Here is an 18,920-nt window from a genome sequence, read left to right as displayed (position 1 = left end):
GAGACAGGACCTCAGAAGAGATCAGCGTCAAACCTTCACTCCAGGCAAGCATACTTGGGAAGATGTACCTTGCCCTGCTCCCTCCCTATCATTGCAAGAACAGAGGCCCTACCGTCAGGTCATGGCTCTCCTCCGCGTTATCCACCAGAAGGCTGCAGATGACACGTTCTAGGTAAATGTTAGCTCCCACTAAGGTCAGCAAAACGAACCTGGAGATGGAAAAAGTGCAATGGGGGTGGGGCAACATCAAGCATATTTGGAAGTGGGTATTTTATTTTGTCCATGGCTTGTGACTACACAATCTGATCTCCATTGTACAGTCTGGCACTTGGAGCATCTCCGCTTTCTTTTAAAAGACAACTGGTGGAAAACTTGTGGAAAACAAGTTTTGCGATGGGAGGTCTGACGTACAAGCCTTCATGAGGCTCCGAGGAAGGCTGTACAGGTTGCCATCCATGATCAGGGGGTGGGCTGCTCTCCCGCCCCACCAGCAGAATTTAGGATTGGAAGCTCCTTGAAGCAGGGGCCAGTCTATGTCTGCAAACCACTGATGGCACTATGTACATAACAATGCAATTCCTTGCAAAGCCACCAATTCTTCTGCCCCTGTCTCTTCTTTCCTCATAACTCTACAAAATAAACCCTTCCTCCTTCATCTGCTGCCACTCACACAAGATGCCATGAAAACCTGGAACTCAGAAAGAGAACGTTGAAATGTCGATCTATTCTGAATTTCTTGGTGTTGCACTAATTTATACTTAGGATGGTATTTAGATTCATGGCATTTCAGCTAGAGCTGCCAATTACGTGACTGCAGGGCAAGCATTGGCCTTAGGGCCACAGGAAGCTGCCTTGTACCAGTGTCAGACTATTGACCCATCAAGCTGAGTATTGCCTTTACACTGACTAGCGGAGCGGCTGTCCAGGGTTTCTGGCAGGAATCGTTCCCAGCCCTTCACAGAGATGTTGGGATCAAATCAGGGACCTTCTGCATGCAAAACATGGGCTCTACCACTGAACGGTGTCTCCTCCCCCATAATACTGCTAATTTCATAACCCTACCAATTCTTGTGGGAAAGAAAAAATAGAATATGGGACCGAAGTTATCTGGTTTGATTAGCGTCAAAGGCTCTTGTCCCATTTCTTGCTCTACGAATAAGCCGGTTGCCAGAGTCCGTCAAATCAATGGTACCCTGCTAATCAATGGTACCTTCTCAAACTGGGGGGAGGTAACAAGCGGGGTTCCGCTGGGCTCAGTCCTGGGCCCAGTGCTCTTCAACATTTTTATTAGTGACTTGGAAGAGGAGGTGCAGAGAATGCTTATCAGATTTGCAGATGACACAAAATTGGGTGGGATAGCTAATACCCTAGAAGACAGAAGCAAACTTCAAAGTGATTTTGATAAGCCGGAGTGTTGAAATTTAATAGGAATAAATGTGAAGTTCTATACCTCGGAAAAAGAAACCAAATGCACAGTTACAAGATGGGGGATACTTGGCTCAGCAATACTACTTGGCTCTGTAAACCGCCCAGAGAACCCTGGCTATGGGAGCGGTATATGTGCAATAAATAAATAAATAAATACAAACGAAAACAATCTTGGAATTGTTGTAGATCACAAGCTGAATATGAGCCAACAGTGTGATGTGGCTGCAAAAAAAGTAAATGCTATTTTGGGCTGCATTAACAGAAGTATAGCTTCCAAATCATGCGAAGTATCGGTTCCCCTCTATTTGGCACTGTTTAGGCCTCATCTTGGGTATTGCGTCCAGTTCTGGGCACCACACTTCAAGAAGGACGCAGACAAGCTGGAGGGGGTTCAGAGGAGGGCAAGGAGGATGATCAGGGGTCTGGAAACAAAGCCCTATGAGGAGAGACTGAAAGAACTGGGCATGTTTAGCCTGGAGAAGAGAAGATTGAGGGGAGACATGGTAGCACTCTTCAAATACTTGAAAGGTTGTCACACAGATGAGGGCCAGGATCTCTTCTCGATCATCCCAGAGTGCAGGACACAGAATAAGGGGCTCAAGTTACAGGAAGCCAGATTCCAACTGGACATCAGGAAAAGCGTCCTGTTAGAGCAGTATGACAATGGAACTGATTACCCAGGGAGGTGGTGGGCTCTCCCACACTGGAGGCCTTCAAGAGGCAGCTGGACAGCTACCTGTCAGGGATGCTTTAAGGTGGATTCCTGCATTGAGCAGGGGATTGGACTCTGTATGTCTTATAGGCCCCTTCCAACTCTACTATTCTATGATTCTATGAAAAAGGGGAGAGAACCTAAAAATCTAGCCCTCCTGGGGGTGACTAGCCCTCTGGATTTCCCCAGATGGCCATGCCCTTTCCCCTAGCCCCATCCCCTTTCACCCACCAATCATTTGACTGGTTCCCAGCTTTTGTGCAGCCCCCACACTGGCAAGATTGGCTCCCCCCTACTAAGGCTTAGTTGTTGGCAGTAGGAGCTTTAAACTAAAGTATTTTGGCCCTGCACACATTTGCCTTTGTCGCCCCCCACCAAAATATATCCAAAATAAAATTCATCCCTGGTCTGAAAGAACTTCTGCACCCCTGCTGAAAGAGATCCTGAATCCTATACCTACCCAAGCCAGCCTATTCCTTCTGATCAGATTGGAATACTCAAGGAGGGACTTCTCTGTTATCTTATAACCTCCTCCTCCTTTTTCTCACCGTGCTCCTGCAGTTCGCTGGCTAGAACTCAGCACTAAGCTGGCGGCTCCACTCAGGAGATGGAAGAAGATGGAGTAGAGAGCATTGGACTCCCCCACTATGAAACGGTGCAGGAATGACACCCGGTTGAAGATCTCAGCAAAGGTGACGCGCTGCTCGACTGCTGAATCCTGCAACTCTTGGAAGGCCTGGCGTAGGCCTGCAGAAGGGAGAAGCCAGCCAGCAGTCAGCATCCCACCCTCTCTCTTCCAGCCAAACCAAGGAACAGAATTCAAGGATCCATTGCTTCCATTAATACCCACCCCTCCGGGACACAATTCATTATATCCCACTGTGGGTTTAAATCAACCTGGTGCCCTCCAGGTGTTTTGGACTATAACTTCAGCATTTCTAACCATTGCCTGGGGCTGATAGGAGTTGAAGCCCAAAGCATTCGGTTGGGGAAGGCTGGTCTATACTCTTTAAAACTATACTCTTTAGTCCTCTGGCTATGCTACAGCTGGTGCCTATAACACATAATAATTCATTTTTCCACTACAATTTTGCAACAGGGTTATAAATCCCCTCCCATTCTTACTGCATTATATGCATATCTGCACATCTGAGAGAATGTCTTTGCACATTGCCCAATACTGCTTTAGGGAGGGGGCAGTGTGAAGAGTGTGCCACACTGGGAACAAAGGATGTGGGTTCAAATCTCCATTCAGCTACAAAGCTCATTCGAAGACTGCGGATGAGTTACTTGTTCTCGCAATCCCACAGGTCTGCTGAGTGGATCAAGTGGGGTAATCCACCTGAATTTCACTGGAGGACGGGCTGGATACAAATATAATCAATGCATTTGGATGTGCTGGACTGCAACTCCCATCATTTCCAATCAGCATGGCCATTTGAATCCAACACACCTGGAGGGCTCCTGGTTGGGGAAGGATCAAGTACCTCATAGGAACATAAGAAGCCGCCTTGTACTGAGTCAGATCATTGGTCCATCTAGCCCAGTAGTGTCAACACTGACTGGCAGCAATGGCTCTCCAGGGTTTCAGGCAGGGCCTTTTCCTGGAGATGCTGGGGATTGAACCCGGGACCTTCTGCACGCAAAGCAGGCGCTCTCCCGCTGAGGCGCAGCCCCTCCTCTTGTTCCTCTTCCTCACACTCTTGCTCCAGTGGGGTCGCTCACTTTTTATTTCCATTATACTAGATCCATGGGTGGGGCGGAGGTGGGAGGGCTAGGGCAGATCAGCAGTGATGCCTTAAGCTGGTCAAGAAGGAGGGTCAATTGCCAAAAATACTGAGCTGGGCTTGACAGCTACTGGAGCTTCAGAAGCGACTATTGCAATGGAAAGACCACAGAGCACATGTTCTGCACACAGAAGCTCCCAAATTCAATCCCAGGTGTCTCCAATGAATGAATCTCAAAGCTCCATCACACCAGGGGTTAACAAGCTCCCTACCTCACTTCTCCACCCATGTTTTTCTTCCTCAGAAAAAGCACAAGGCCTATTGAGTCCGCTGCTCTAATCATAGAGTTGGAAGGGCCCTCAAGGCCATCGAGTCCAACCCCCTGCTCAATGCAGGAATCAATGTACATACATGGGGTTCCCTGGTAGTCGCCCTTCCAGAAACTGACCAGGCCTAGACCCAGTTAGCCCACAGCAGGAGAGAGCAGTGATTCCGAGTTTAAAAAACCCACTGGATTTAAAGAGGGTTTTTTTTGTCGTGCCAGGAAGGCCAGAAGGGGTGGAAGGGGCGTGGGAAGCAGACGACGTCATGACTCATGAGTGCCCAGTAATGAGCGTGCAATAAAACTCGTCGGATGGAGCTTTCAGCTAAGCCAGGCTGGGAAAGGCCTCTGCCTAAGAGCTCTGGTCTGTATTTTATATCACGTTTTTATCTATTGTTTTATACTTTGAATGGTTTTAGTTTTTGTGAACCGCCCAGAGAGCTTCGGCTATTGGGCGGTATAAAAATGCAATAAATAAATAAATATTAAAGTAAACACCATCAGGCCAGATCATGGAGCTGACCCGGTATAAAGCACCTTCTTGTGTCCCTTCCTATGCCTGCCAGAATGTGATTTTACTGGTTAGACCTGTACTCCAATGGCTGGCAGGCAACCCCTCCCAAGCTCCAGCCAGCCACAACAACAGTACACCTCCCACCTACCCCAGCCTTCTGTGAGTTGTGCACACAGCCAGTGGAAATGCTAGTACCACAACCTGGGGAGTCAGAGGAATTTAGGGAGCTAGGCCTGCACAAGGTCATGGACAGCAGGATGTGAAGAAGGAAGATCTTAGGAGAATGTCTAACAGAGAGAGGGGTGGGTAGGCAGATCAGGCACACCCACCTATTATAATAATTTCTTCCAGAGGAGTAGCTGTGTCACTCTGGTTTTTTTTTAAGAAGCGTGAAACCGGAAGGATAGCTGCTTCCCAATCCAGACATCAGTCTGGGAGACACGGATCAGGTCAGTTCATACAAAAATGTGAAAAGAACGAATTTCACAAGCACCCCTACGAGTACTTACATATATGAAAATGAGGAGGTTTATACTGTAATACGCTGGGGCGGGGGGGGGGGCTTTCTGTATTAGTGGGGAGAGGGGTATTATGTCGCTGTAGGGATGATCACTCAAGCATTTGGCACGTCCCTTAAAAAAAAAAAAAAACCCAAACCCCACAGCCTTGTTGGTTCTTGAACCCTAATTCCTGGCCAGCCCTTCCTGTTACCTAGAGAGGATTCATGGAGCGTCCGCCGTAGCAGCTCCCCATCAAGCAGGATCTGCTCCTGAGAGCGCAAGGTGGCATTCTGTGCCCGGGCGGTCTCTTCAGCAAGCTGGTTGGTGGATTCCAGTTGGCGGGCCACAGTCTCCGAAGAGGACGTCAGCCTGGTATGCACAGAGGAAGCGGGAACTTTTTTTTTTTTTTTACAGCCAGGCCTGTATGAAGCCATACATCACCCCCATATACTGCTCCTATTTGAGGGGCTCCCATCCAAATTTTTATGGAGTGAGACCAGACTTAACCATACGCAAAGTAGGCCCACCGAAATACATTTCACATTTAAAAAATCTATCGTTTCTTAAAATCCTATGCATTTATAAACTGGATGTGCTATAATTGGTTGTTTGTTTTTAAAGTATGTTAGCCCAGACTAATTTAAATTCCATTTATTTTAATGGGTGTCCTCTAATTTTGCTTCATCTGGATACAGACTCACCCACCCCACCCTCCCAAGACTGCGCCATCACTACATGAACATGATATCAACAGATACTGGGTTCTGTGAGAATCCCAGCTTGAATTTAAAACAAGAAGCATGTTACTAGTCCTCATGGTGTGCTGAAGTTTTACTAGGATTTTTATTCATCAGGGAGCAATACTTCAGTGCCCCTGCTGTTCCAACACTACCTTCCCTCCAGCAGTTTCATTTTCCTTCTCCCATTTTCACGTTATTTTCTTGAAACCTGGCAGTATCCATTTAAAGGAGAGGGGGAGCACTTAAACAGTTACTCACATCTGGAACCCAGCATCTAATGTGATGCTGAAGGTAGGAGACGATTTTGTTCCCAAGAGGATGTAGATCAGGGAATGTCCAAGGTACCATTGCCAGAAGGTCACTAACAATCTTACTCATAGCCAGAGGTTTCATGAAGGGGATGAGGAACGCAACCTCAGAACACACAATGTTCTTGACAACCAGTGACTAAGATGCCTTTTGTTTAATTTATGTAAAATATTTGCATCTCACTTTTCCATTCTCCAGGGTCCATAAGGCAGCTTAATAACAATATAAGACCATAAAATATAATAAATACAAAAACAAGTATACCAAAAAAAAATTCCTCAGATCTTTTCCAGTTGAGCAGCACCTGTTGAGCTTTTCCAGTTGAGATCTTTTCCAGATCTTTTCCAATTGAGCAGCTCCTTTCTAAAGTGGGACAGCTAGACTAGAGATTTGGAAGATGACTGAGGCTCATGGGCTAATCCTTATCCCATCCCCGTCTGCAAATTACCAGCCTCATGTAGAAAAGGCCTTAGGCTGAAACTCTAAGCATATCTACTGGGAGTCAGTCCTATTAAACTCAGGGGAACATACTCCTGATTAAATATGGATCACTGTGTTAGTTTCTAACACGATGGAGAGGTTCACATCTGGAACCCAGCATCTAATGTGATGCTGAAGGTAGGAGACGATTTTGTTCCCAAGAGGATGTAGATCAGGGAATGTCCAAGGTACCATTGCCAGAAGGTCACTAACAATCTTACTCATAGCCAGAGGTTTCATGAAGGGGATGAGGAACGCAACCTCAGAACACACAATGTTCTTGACAACCAGTGACTAAGATGCCTTTTGTTTAATTTATGTAAAATATTTGCATCTCACTTTTCCATTCTCCAGGGTCCATAAGGCAGCTTAATAACAATATAAGACCATAAAATATAATAAATACAAAAACAAGTATACCAAAAAAAAATTCCTCAGATCTTTTCCAGTTGAGCAGCACCTGTTGAGCTTTTCCAGTTGAGATCTTTTCCAGATCTTTTCCAATTGAGCAGCTCCTTTCTAAAGTGGGACAGCTAGACTAGAGATTTGGAAGATGACTGAGGCTCATGGGCTAATCCTTATCCCATCCCCGTCTGCAAATTACCAGCCTCATGTAGAAAAGGCCTTAGGCTGAAACTCTAAGCATATCTACTGGGAGTCAGTCCTATTAAACTCAGGGGAACATACTCCTGATTAAATATGGATCACTGTGTTAGTTTCTAACACGATGGAGAGGTTCAAGGGACTCAAGCTGAGTCCAACGTTGCACCTTCTAACCATTTTCAGTACCATTAAAGGTAAGAAATTTGATGTTTCTTACCCAATTAAAATTTGGGTTTGCAGGCTCCAGCTTCCACTCCTGGATTACAAATGACAAACCATCTTCTGCCCTCTGTAGTGTCAGCCAGCTATACAGCCTGTCAGGAAAGGGGGCTCTGGCTCAGGTGCAAAGTACACGCTTTGCACACAGAAAGGTCCTGGGTTCAAACTACAGCATCGCCAGGTAGGGCTAGGAAAGAATCCTGGAGTGCCACTGCCAGTCAGTGTTTACACTACCAGGCTAGATGCACTAAGGGTCTGAGTACAAGGCAGCTCCTTATGTTCCTATTCCTGCCCCATGGATTCCCCCCGCCCCTGTTACCTACACATAAGCCTGGAAATGTACTTGGCTCTCTGTGCAAACCCAAGGGACTTGGTTTGCCACTTCTATAGAAGGTTGTCATCCTGCCTGTGGATAGGGAGAAAGTGGACAGGGAGACACTTTTCTCCCTCTCTCATAGTACTAGAATCCAATGAGATCATCCCAAAGGTTGTCACACAGAGGAGGGCCAGGATCTCTTCTCCATGATCCCAGAGTGCAGGACACGGAATAATGGGCTCAAGTTACAGGAAGTCAGATTCCGGCAGGACATCAGGAAAAACTTCCTGACTATTAGAGCAGTACGACAGTGGAACCAGTTACCTAGGGAGGTTGTGGGCTCTCCAACACTAGAGGCCTTCAAGAGGCAGCTGGACAACCCTCTGTCAGGTATGCTTTAAAGTGGATTCCTGCATTGAGCAGGGGATTGGATTCGATGGCCTTATAGGCCCCTTCTAACTCTACTATTCTATGATTCTATGATTCTTTATTTATTTATTGCACTTATATACCACTCCCATAGCCAGGGCTCTCTGGGCGGTTTACAGAAATTCTAAAATTAAGATTAAAACGAGTATACAAAATTTAAAATTCTAAAACACAGAACATACACACATAAAGCAATAAAATCCGTTAAAAAACTAAACGTGTGGGTGATTAAGATGTGCCGCCATATGCCTGGGCAAAGAGGAAAGTCTTAATCTGGCGCCAGAAAGATAGCAGTGTTGGTGCCAGGTGAGCCTCATCAGGGAGATCATTCCATAGTCTGGGGGCCTCCACCGAAAAGGCCCTGTCCCTCGTTGCCACACTCCGAGCCTCTCTCGGAGTAGGCACCCGGAGGAGGACCTTAGATGTTGAACGTAGTGACCGGGTATATTCACACTGGGAGAGACTCAGGACAGATAAAAGGAAGTATATCTTCACACAGTGCCTCATAGTTAAAGTATGGAATTCACTACTATAAGATATAGCGATGGCCAGCACTTTGGATAGCTTTAAAGGGGGACTGCACAAATTCCTGGAGGAGGCGATCAACAGCTACTAGTCTGGACAGCTGTATGCTACCTCCAGTATGAGAGACAGTAAGATTATATACACCAGTTGCTGGGGAAACATGGGTGGGAAGGTGTGTTGCACTCATGTCCTGCTTGTGGGCTTCCTGTGGGCAGCTGGTTGGCCACTGTATGATCAGAATGCTGGACTAGAGAGACCCTTCGGCTGATCCAGCAGAGCTCTTTTTATTACTTTTTGCCTCAAGGTAGGAGGAATCCTCAAATGTAGCATCCACCATGCCCTCCTCCGGGTGGTAAGCTCTAATTATTCCCCAGGTGAAACGGCAGCAGGCAGCATTGCGGCTTGGCTCTCCCCCTGCCTACGCAAAGCCGCTTGTTCTAGATTTCCACCAAGTGTCAGCTAGACAAACGCTGATGTTAAGTAGATCCGATGGGCCACGCTTCCTAAATTAGACTACCTTGTCACATTGAAGCTCGCCTGCTCTAGGAAACGCTGAAATGAAAGTGTCACTTGTGGCCAATTCACCCCCTCTCTCTTATACCAAACAAGCGTCCTACTTTGGGTGCTGCCAGTTCCAAATGCTCAGATGGAATTCCAAAGTTTAGCCCAGGGCTGGGCAGGAACGGAGATCTCCGGGTGATTTGCAAGAGGTCAGCAAGGATTTCTGGCTCCCAATTGTTGAATAGCAGCAACAAAATTATAACCCACCCACGTACCACACCAAATTGTACTGCTGAAATGAAGAAAGCTCAAGATAATTTTGAGTGGATTTTTAGATGACTTTGAACTATTATTATTTTTTCAATTTATATCCTGCCTGTTTACAAAATACCCTAGTCGGCAATTCACTATATTCACTTCTGGTACTCCAAACAAATTCCTGTGCTCAGAATTCTGTATGGCTACGTGCCAGGATCTGGTGGGTTCCATTAAAAAACGATATCTGATATCTGCCCACCACTGGGCTAGTTTATATATGCTGTTCAGCCTAACGGCTAAGAGCACTTAATCCAGAGGACCACATTGTGAATCAGCAACCGCTTCACAGCAATAGGGTAGGAATAAGTCCAAATAAGACATGCCATAGGCCACTGGAGGCCTTCTCCTCTGCTGGTACTCACTCCCATCAGGAGTCAGCATCACTGGGGATCTGCCAAGTCCCATGCCCCAGTAAGGGCACTGAGTGGAAGGGCGACCCAAAAATATCCTAAATAAATGAATAACCCCTCTTTGGAGCTTTCTGCTCCTCCTCCCCACTGCTGATGTCTGTTCACGGCCTCAGGAAGCAATGCACGTAGCAAGCAGAAGGACCAGTAACCTTCATACATCTTTTCCTCTGGGAAGTAGTGTAGATTAGGCAGAGGTGGAGAGGCAAGTGGTACTCTCAGGAAGTGGGGGCAATGCGAAGATCTACTGAGAGCATCTTGCCCAAGAGACTTCCAGACCCTGGAATTGGCATTGTATCAGTTCTTCTACCTATGAAGTAATACAATTAGGACACATCCTAACTGGGGCTGGTCGTTAAGGGAAGGCTTCCTGGAAGAATGTCTTCTGGCACCTCCTGAAAATGTCGTCGTTCCAGGAAGTCCTCCCTTAATGACCAGCCCTGGCTTATTTTGCACTTTTGTTTCTTTTAAAAATGTACTTTTAATGTTATTTTATTCTGTTTTTATTCTATTTTGTCCACCACTACAAAATTCCAAATGGGGAGCAATACATAAATATTGTAAATAAAATAAAAGTAATAATCTGTTGGCAGTTCAAGAAGTAACTATGCAGTGCTATGCAGTGTTTTATACTGTTTTTATATTTTGGATGGTTTTAAATTTTATATACTTTTTAATGTCCACTGTTTTTAACTTTTGTAAACCGCCCAGAGAGCTTCGGCTATGGGGCGGTATATAAATTTAATAAATAAATAAATAAATATTCAACCCACTAGAATGCTGCTAAACAAACTCCAATTCATTTTTAAGGAGTGGCTCCCCTGGGACTGCCAAAGGTAAGGGAAGGACACTCTGGTCTCTATCACCGGCTAGAGGAACAGGGCCCACTGGCAGGTTGAACGTCTCCCAGGAAGAATGTCATGGCAAGGGAAAAACCAGTTTGATCCCATCCGCTGGCCAGAGAAGGAGCAATTGCAGGGACTGGAAGCTTGCTTCCTGCCAAAAAGAACTCTACTCCAACAGTCTAAAAAAATACTCCTGCCTCTGCCACCAGCAAGAGTAAGAAGGGCTACTGGGAGGAAGGGTGACCCTCCTGTCTCTTACATAGGACATGGCACAAAGGTAATACCAGCCTAGCCCCAACGGGCTATAAATACTTGCTTACAACTCACCACTTATTCAGACATTAAAGTGATCTCCCGCCTTTACCTTATTTTTTTAACCACTCCCTTAGTTTGTAAACCTCAAGTTAGGGCCTGTGATTCATTTTTTTTAATTGATGTGAGATGGTTTGAGAGAAAATATTTGTCTGAAAAGTAGGATAAAAATAAAATACTGAACAAACACACATTTGCTTTGATCATCCAGTATGCATTTCTGTAGTGGTGCTGGGTGGGTTTCTTCATACCCTGAAATGGTCAATTCTTCAGGAGCTGTACTAATCTATTTCCACAGTTTCTTCCCAAACAGTCTTCCCTATGTTCCAGCTTAGAACATAAATTAAATGGACATCACCAATGGAATAATAGGAGAAATGAGAGGAAGCAAACGGGGGGGGGGGGATAAAGATTACTAACTTATTTACACTGGCATGTGAATACAAATACTATCAATTAATCTCACAACAACAAAAAAGTCCTACAACAACAAACAGCATTCCTCAGCCAGGCTGAGGAACGTTGCGAGTTGTAGGCCTTCTTTCCTGTCTAAACTTGCATAGGATTGCACCCTTACATAAATAAAGATCTTAATCCAGTTATCACTTACTTCTTTTTACCAAAATTGGTCAAAGTGAGAACGGGAAACTATCAGTTGTTTCCAATGTTAGACTTACCCAAGGAAATGAATGGGGTGTTAGACTAACAATGGATTCAACACAATATTTCAAAAAAATTATCTCTATACATGGGCTTGAGACTGTCATCATTTCATTTTAATGTTTTAGTTTTATATTCAATTTCGGCCTTTTTATACTGCCATTCTGCCAAGGCACTCATAGCAGTTTGCAATTTAAAATACTAAAAAAAAAAAATAGTTGGGATAATATTTTGTCCATTGTTAAGATTTTGCATATGTTATAATTTCTCCTAATCAAGGGAAAAGACCTATTCTTTAAGTAGACATTGGTCCGCCATCAACAGAAGGGCTATTATCAGGTCCCTTCAGGTTTGGAGGATTGCTTCTGGATCGAGATAAACCATAGACATGGTTAGTGGTTCCATAGGGCCCCTAACAAGCTTGTTCCTGCTCTCTCAGGCGGGTTGCATGTTAAGTGTTGGGAAGGCCAGCTCTACCTTGAGGAAGAGTGAGGTAGTCACCTCAGGTGGCAGCAAGGTATTGTAGTACAGAGCTGTGGGCCACATGGCCTGCCCTGCACCCCCTAAGCTAGCCTGTTGCCTTCAGGTACACTGGAGGACACCCTCTCAGCCAGTCCAGTTGGCTTTTGTACATGGAATGGGAGGGGACGCCAACTTGTCTGTCGCCTCAGGAAGCAAAATGGCCTGTAACAGCCCTGGCTGTTGCTCTCCAATGCAGGAGTAGGCAACCTGCAACCCTAGCACTGCATGGGGCTCTCGATCTAGTTTCAAAAGGCCTCTGTAAACAATCAGTTCAGACTTCTGGCAACAGCAATCCATCTCTCCCCAGTAGCCTGCAAGGCGGGGAGTGAGAAAGAGAGACAGGGGTGTCTGAGAGAAAGAGAGAAGGGAACAGCAGTGGCAGAAGGAGAGCAAAGGGATGCTCCCACTTAATTTTGGCTCTGCCCCCCAACATGCAACCCCCAGTAGATTATCCCTGAGTGAATGTAGGCCTCAACAGAAAAAAGCTGTTCCCCCCCACCTGCTCTAGATAAAGAAAGGACCCTGTTGTCCTGACCTGTGTATGGTCTCGTGGGCTCGCTCCTGCCAGGCCTCATTGTGCAGGAAATAACAGATACTATGAGCATGGGTGAAAAACTCTGTGTACACCCCAAAGGCCACGGAGTCCATGTGCTGCGTGCAGTCTTGGATGGAGCTGCTCGGCTCACAGCGGGGAAACCTCCTCCCGGACCTGCACAGGAGAAGACAAAGGCATGTAGCAGCAAACACAGGCTCTAGTAGATGAAAAGATGAGAACTGGTGGAAACACCAGGACCAGGATTAAAATATTTGGGCATCTGAAATAAAGTTCTTCCTTCGCAAAAGTTTAGGCTAAGTAATATCACCCCTACCCTTCCTCTGACGTCCCTTGGGGCAAGGACCCCTTCCCTGTTATAGACAGACCCTGTGACTTTTACTGCTCTCCCCCACAACTTATTTTTCTTAGGAGATAAAAGAGTGATTAAGAAAACCTGGAACAACAAAAAGGCCCTTCTATCCAGAGTTGCCCAAATGTAAAGCCACCTGAAGTTGGTAATTGGAGTCGCACTGGTGGGCAAAACATCACGTCTTGTAGACCTGCTTGTAACACAGCTGTTAAAAGGATGGGAACCCTAGGAGAGGCAGTGTGGTGTAGTGCTTAGAGTCTTGGACTCAGGAGTCCTAGGTTCTAGTCCTCACTTGGTCATGAAGCTCAGCGGGTGACTTTGGACCAGTCACTGACGCTCAGCCTACTCTACCTCACAGGGTTCTTGTTGTGAGGATAAAATGGAGATGAGGAGAATCACGTACACTGCCTAGGGTTCCTTTGAGGAAAAGACAGGATATAAATGTGAATGAATCCTGTCAGACCAAAGAAAAAGTGACAACTTACTCCTCTCTCAGAGTCCAGCCCCCAGTGACTAAACTCAGGATCCTCAGCTCCTTTCTGCCTCCTCCCTCCCTCTTCACCAGTCTATCTCCTAATTTCCAGGAGACTCGACTCACCGTTGTAGGTGGCAATGGGCAAACGCAAGTGCAATGCGGCTCTGCTTCTCCTCATCCAACTCCCTGCACTTAGTATCTAGGTGCCCCAAGGCTGCCGTCCAACAAGTACCATAGCGAGGGTGTCGAGACAGCTCATGGGCCTGCTGCAGCTGGGCCCTTCCTTGGGCCAGAAGTCCAGCATCTTGAGAAACCAAAGACCACAAACTGGGGCAGAACGATAACATCAAAAGAACAGCTAGAGAGTACAACAAGCCCATCTCAAGCAGAGTAATGGCTGGGATAGCCCAGAGGTGAACCCAGCTGATAAAAGTTTGGGTGATAGGATGATTTACCAGGGCGGAGCTACTGGGGGATGGGGAAGATGAAACCTGGTGTTCTCCAATTGCTAGCTCCATCCAACGAACATTTTATTGCACGCTTGTTACTGGGCACTCATGGAGTTTACGATTTGCACATGACGTCATCTGCCTCCCATGCGCCTTTCGTCCCTTCTGACCTTCCTTGTGTGACAGCCCCACCCTCTTTAAATCAACTATATGCTTTGTGTGTGTGTACTTGTGGGTGTTAAGAATATCTGATTTAAATCTAGACCTCTTTATTGAATAAACAACTAGAAAACCCATAAAAAATGGAGAACCCAATACAAGTCCCAGCTGCCTTTCAAAATTTGTGGTTTCAATGGGGAAAAAAAGTATATTGATAGCAAATTGAACTTACCTGCATGAGCTCAAAATTTTTATTTTGTATATTTCTGTATCTTTCTTGCTGAAGTTGAAGAACATCATAACAAAATGCATTCTATCATGTATGGTTTGGTATATTTACCCATGAAGTTGTGTTAAAATTGTTTGTAAATAGTTTTAATATTGAAAATCACTAATAAAAAAATTAAAAATAAAATAAAATGGAGAACCAAGTCACATGCCAGATTCTTTCCCTGATGTCATTTACATGAGGCTCAATTTCAAAGGGCTGAGTCACCTGTGAGCTGCTTTCCCCCATGTAATTATGCATGGAGCGATACAAGCTGACTCTTATCCCCTTCACACGCTTGTTCTAACAGGTACACTGTTTGCAGTTCTACGCAGACCCAAATGCAGTTTGTAATTGGTTGGTTCAGATGGTGTCTGTTGCCCCCTATTGGATGAAGCTGAGGAACGGCACCACGTCTCCCCGTGAGCCAAGTCGGGGCAGGCAGGCTTTGTCTGGTATTAATTTGGGTGGGTGGTGAGACCTCATAGGAACCTATGAACTCTCCAGCTCTGAACACAGGCACAGTGTTCAGAGTTGCGCTCTGCTTTCATTTGTGGCAATTCCTGGATGTGCAGCAGGAAGGCTGCAGGCGTTATTTAATCCTCTCTTCTCTTGACACTAGACGCGTCATTTCAGGAGGTTGGAGTACGAAGATTCCATGCCCTCTCTTTTAGACAAGATGTGATTATTCTTCAGGAGGAGCCATATCTCTGACCTCACCACCACTTCTGCAAATGTCATGAGCAGTGTTATAAACAATTAAGGCAGCAGCTCATGCATACTAAACTCCATTGGATAAAAACAACAAAGAGCCTTGTAGCACCTTACTAAGAAATATATAATGGCATAATTTTCTTCTGAATAAAGATTTATAGGATAAGGCTGTACATCCGTCTATACAAGGTATGCATGTCAAAGGCACAAATCTCTTTGCATTAAAAAATGGGAGTTGTTTTACCTGTGTTTGTAGCATTACTATATATATCTTTGCAGTCTGATCTTAAAGAGATTTCCAGTGCAGTACTATGTATGTCTACTCAGAAGTAATTCTCATTGAGTTCAATGAGACTTAATTCCAGGTAAGGGTGGGTATGGGATTACAGCCTCAGCCATGGCCCTTCATCAGATCTAAAAGATACATTAGACAAATCAACACAAATCTTTATGTAAGAGGGATTGTATCCCTACCCCCATAAATTTCTATCTATCCATGAATTTTACCCTTTCAAATTAATTTCAAAGAAGTACAGCTTCAGGAATTGTAGAGACCAACCCTGGGAGAGGAAAAGGTGGTTCCCTTAAAATACATATATTTCTTAAATAGATTTGTAGTAAACCTGGTTGCCCAACTGAGGTCTGAGGGAGTAAGCAGTCTGCTTGAGAAAATCTTCAATGGGACTTAAATTGTGATTAACTTAAATCCCAATGATTTCAATGGGTCTACTTTAAGTATGATTAAGTCTGAATCCAGTGGCTGTGTGGGATTAAACATGTGGTAAAAGATCTGTTGCCCACGCATACCAGCTCCATCACAGAATTTATAATTCATCTGGCGATAAGAGAGTAAGCAGAGGTGTTCCCAGTTCCCCCAACTCTGGAACTGCATTTTGCTCAAGGCATGCATATTGTGTGATTTACGGCCAAACCACACAACCTTAAATGTCTCACTAAAATGCAAATATCATTGGATGGGGAGGGCAGGGGAAAGGAGGATCAAAGGACAAGGAATTCAATCCTTCTTCCCCTACTATGGTCCCAAGATAAAGCCCTCTGACAAAGCTGTTACTTGCTGTGGTGTTGCATCCCATTGGTGCATCCCAATACTAGCTTCAGAGGAGTGATTTTCCTCAAGACTACGATGGGGGGGGCAGGATTGAACTCCTTCTCTATGCCTATTCTGATTTCCCCTCATCTAGCATAGTATTTGCTTTTCCAACCCTGCACACTAGATGTAAAGATTCATTTAACATCATTCATAGTTTAGCCCTAACATTTGGGGGATTTAGTTAGGCACTGAAAGAAAAGAACCCAACCCTTATATCAGCAGTTTTGGAGGTGGGAAGAGCTCCTCAAAAGTGCTGGTGAGTCCTTAAATTAATATTTTTGATTATCAATATTTAATCAATCAATCAATCACCAGAGACAGATAATAGTGAGAGAGATATTGTTGTATATGATGTGTAATCTTGTTAAACAAGGTTTTGTACTTGTTTCAAAAGGTCAAAATATGTGTATATCATACTATGGGAAGTAAAGCCTTTCTCACATTGCCTACAGGTCTGGCCTGCAGCCTTTTTTCTTTCAAATACAGAAGTCCGCTCTTTCATCAGCCAAAAAAGTAATGTACTCACTTGATACTGACATGGTGCTAAAAACGAAAGCCTGCTAGCCATAGGGTGACCGTATGAAAAGGACAGGGCTCCTGTATTTTTAACAGTTGCATGGAAAAGGGAATTTCAGCAGGTGCATTTTTGTAAGCATGCAGCACCTGGTGAAATTCCCTCTTCACCATAACATTTAAAGCTGCAGGAGCTATACTAGAGTGACCAGATACGAAGAGGGCAGGGCTCCTGCTCCTTTAACTGTTGTGATAAAGAGGGGATTTCACCAGGTGCTGCATGTTTATGAACTACACGTGCTGAAATTCTCTTTTCTATACAAATGTTAAAGATACAAGAGCAAGTCCTCCTTTCTATATGGTCACCCTAGCAAGCGAAGAAGCCTCCACAACCAGACCGAGCTCATGGCAACCCTCCGTTTATCTTGACCACGGTGTAAGCATTCGCGAGAGTTCAGCCTACTTCCCGCGAGATTACACGGGCCCGATAAGCCTGAGGCTGCCCCCCTCCCGCGCAGAATTGCTGAACAATCCACTGCATTCATTTCACGCACACACACCCCTCCCGGCCCCAACGAACACGAAATCGTCAAAGTCTCGCGAGATTTCGTCGACCTGAACTGCCCGCACCACCTCCCTCCTGATGGGAGGTGTTACTAGGGCCTCGCGCATGACGTCATCCTCGGCTCCCGCGAGATCTCGCCTCGTGACCAGCAGCAAGCCTTGGCTGAGGCAGACAAATCTCGCCGTTTCGCGGCTAGGTCTACGAGTTATCGCGGGAGTTGCCTCTAGCGCTGATGCAGACCCCCGAACTCCCGCCTGGCTCTCTCAATTGTCATTGAACACATGGTGTTCCTTTTCACGGGTCTAGCAATTCCGGGCAGTAGGCTCGGAATTGATTTAACCCTCCAGATCTCATGATTCTTGTAACAGGCAAATGACAGAGAGGAACAATCACGGTTTAAGCTTCACGAGTTAAGTTTCTCCGTTTTCTTATTCCCGCCTGAACATTTCTCCGTTTTTGCGGCAACTACCGCGATAAATGCTTTTATTAACTCGATACCTTATTGAGGTCACGGAGCCGGATCGCAGGATTATACTGATCCTGCCTTATTTCCCACTGTCTCATCTCGAGGAAAAGATTCTCCAAGAGGTAAACGTCAGAAAACTCTCACGTGATTTCATTTCTCCTGTTCGTGCTTCACATCTCGCGGGAAGTTGTTTCATCAGCCGATATATCGCGAGGTTTCATTTTCCGCCATCACTTGCTTCGCCCTCCTCCTCCTCCTCCTCCAATTCTCGTCGGGTCTGGTTTCTCCCTCCGCCCCCACTCCCCCAGTTATCGCGGCTCTTCTTCATTCCCTACCCGGTGGTGAGTTATCGCGCGATTTGGCTAGGGCTGAGGCTCAGGGTCTGCTGTTAAGATGGCGGCGGCGGGAGGCAACGGGGTACGGCACTGACTCCCCCTCCGTTTCTTTCCCGGAGCAGGTACTGGTGCTGCGGGGGGTAAGGGGGGAGTAGTGCCTGCGAAGAAGAAGAGGAGGAGCTGGGGCGAAAACCGAGGGGTGGGTGAAAGTTTTAGCGCCCTGGGGAGAGGGGTGGTGCTGAGGCGGGACAATGGGGCCTGGCTTTTCCCCGTGGGTAAAAGGTGGTGCTGGTTGAAGTCGTGGGTAGGTGCGAGGGGGTGGGGAGAGGCGGTTTTACCTTGCCTCTTGCCTCAAATGGGGCCTAGTTTCAAATTCGAGAGGGGCTTAATCTCCTTTCCTACTAGGAACCACTTCTCAAGTCTCACCCCACCCCCACCCCCGCAAAAGCAGGCATGTGGGTCCAAGAGAGGGCAGTGATCCCTCTCACAGTTGTTGCCCTTCTTTGCCGTCTTCTCACACGGGGCTTCGTTTTTTCTCTTCCTGGACGTCTTCGTCAAAGCCTTACCTCAT

General features: G+C 45.9%; 2 protein-coding genes across 8 annotated transcripts in view; one reads left to right on the top strand and one right to left on the bottom strand.

Annotated features, from left to right (window-relative positions):
- The window catches only part of LOC134393929 (uncharacterized), a 27,649-nt gene extending 8,729 nt beyond the window's left edge, over nt 1-18,920 (bottom strand). The window contains exons 1-7 of the mRNA XM_063118958.1: nt 18,916-18,920; nt 17,544-17,746; nt 13,893-14,127; nt 12,925-13,098; nt 5,415-5,572; nt 2,689-2,887; nt 113-209 (exon numbers count right to left, since the gene is read on the bottom strand). Of these exons, the coding sequence (XP_062975028.1) occupies nt 113-209; nt 2,689-2,887; nt 5,415-5,572; nt 12,925-13,098; nt 13,893-14,127; nt 17,544-17,746; nt 18,916-18,920 (1,071 nt within the window). The remainder of the gene's footprint in view (nt 1-112; nt 210-2,688; nt 2,888-5,414; nt 5,573-12,924; nt 13,099-13,892; nt 14,128-17,543; nt 17,747-18,915) is intronic.
- The window catches only part of HUWE1 (HECT, UBA and WWE domain containing E3 ubiquitin protein ligase 1), a 103,902-nt gene continuing 103,244 nt past the window's right edge, over nt 18,263-18,920 (top strand). For 6 of the 7 annotated variants that reach the window (XM_063119429.1, XM_063119426.1, XM_063119430.1 and 3 more), the window contains exon 1: nt 18,387-18,471. The gene's annotated coding sequence lies outside the window, so the exon portion shown is untranslated. Of the gene's footprint in view, nt 18,356-18,386; nt 18,472-18,920 lie in introns of those variants that run through there. The other variant, XM_063119425.1, reaches the window with a different exon arrangement.

The sequence above is a fragment of the Elgaria multicarinata genome, chromosome 3, assembly GCF_023053635.1.
Source record: "Elgaria multicarinata webbii isolate HBS135686 ecotype San Diego chromosome 3, rElgMul1.1.pri, whole genome shotgun sequence".
Classification (NCBI taxonomy): Eukaryota; Metazoa; Chordata; class Lepidosauria; order Squamata; family Anguidae; genus Elgaria; species Elgaria multicarinata.
This window is presented reverse-complemented; position numbering and strand designations above follow the sequence as displayed.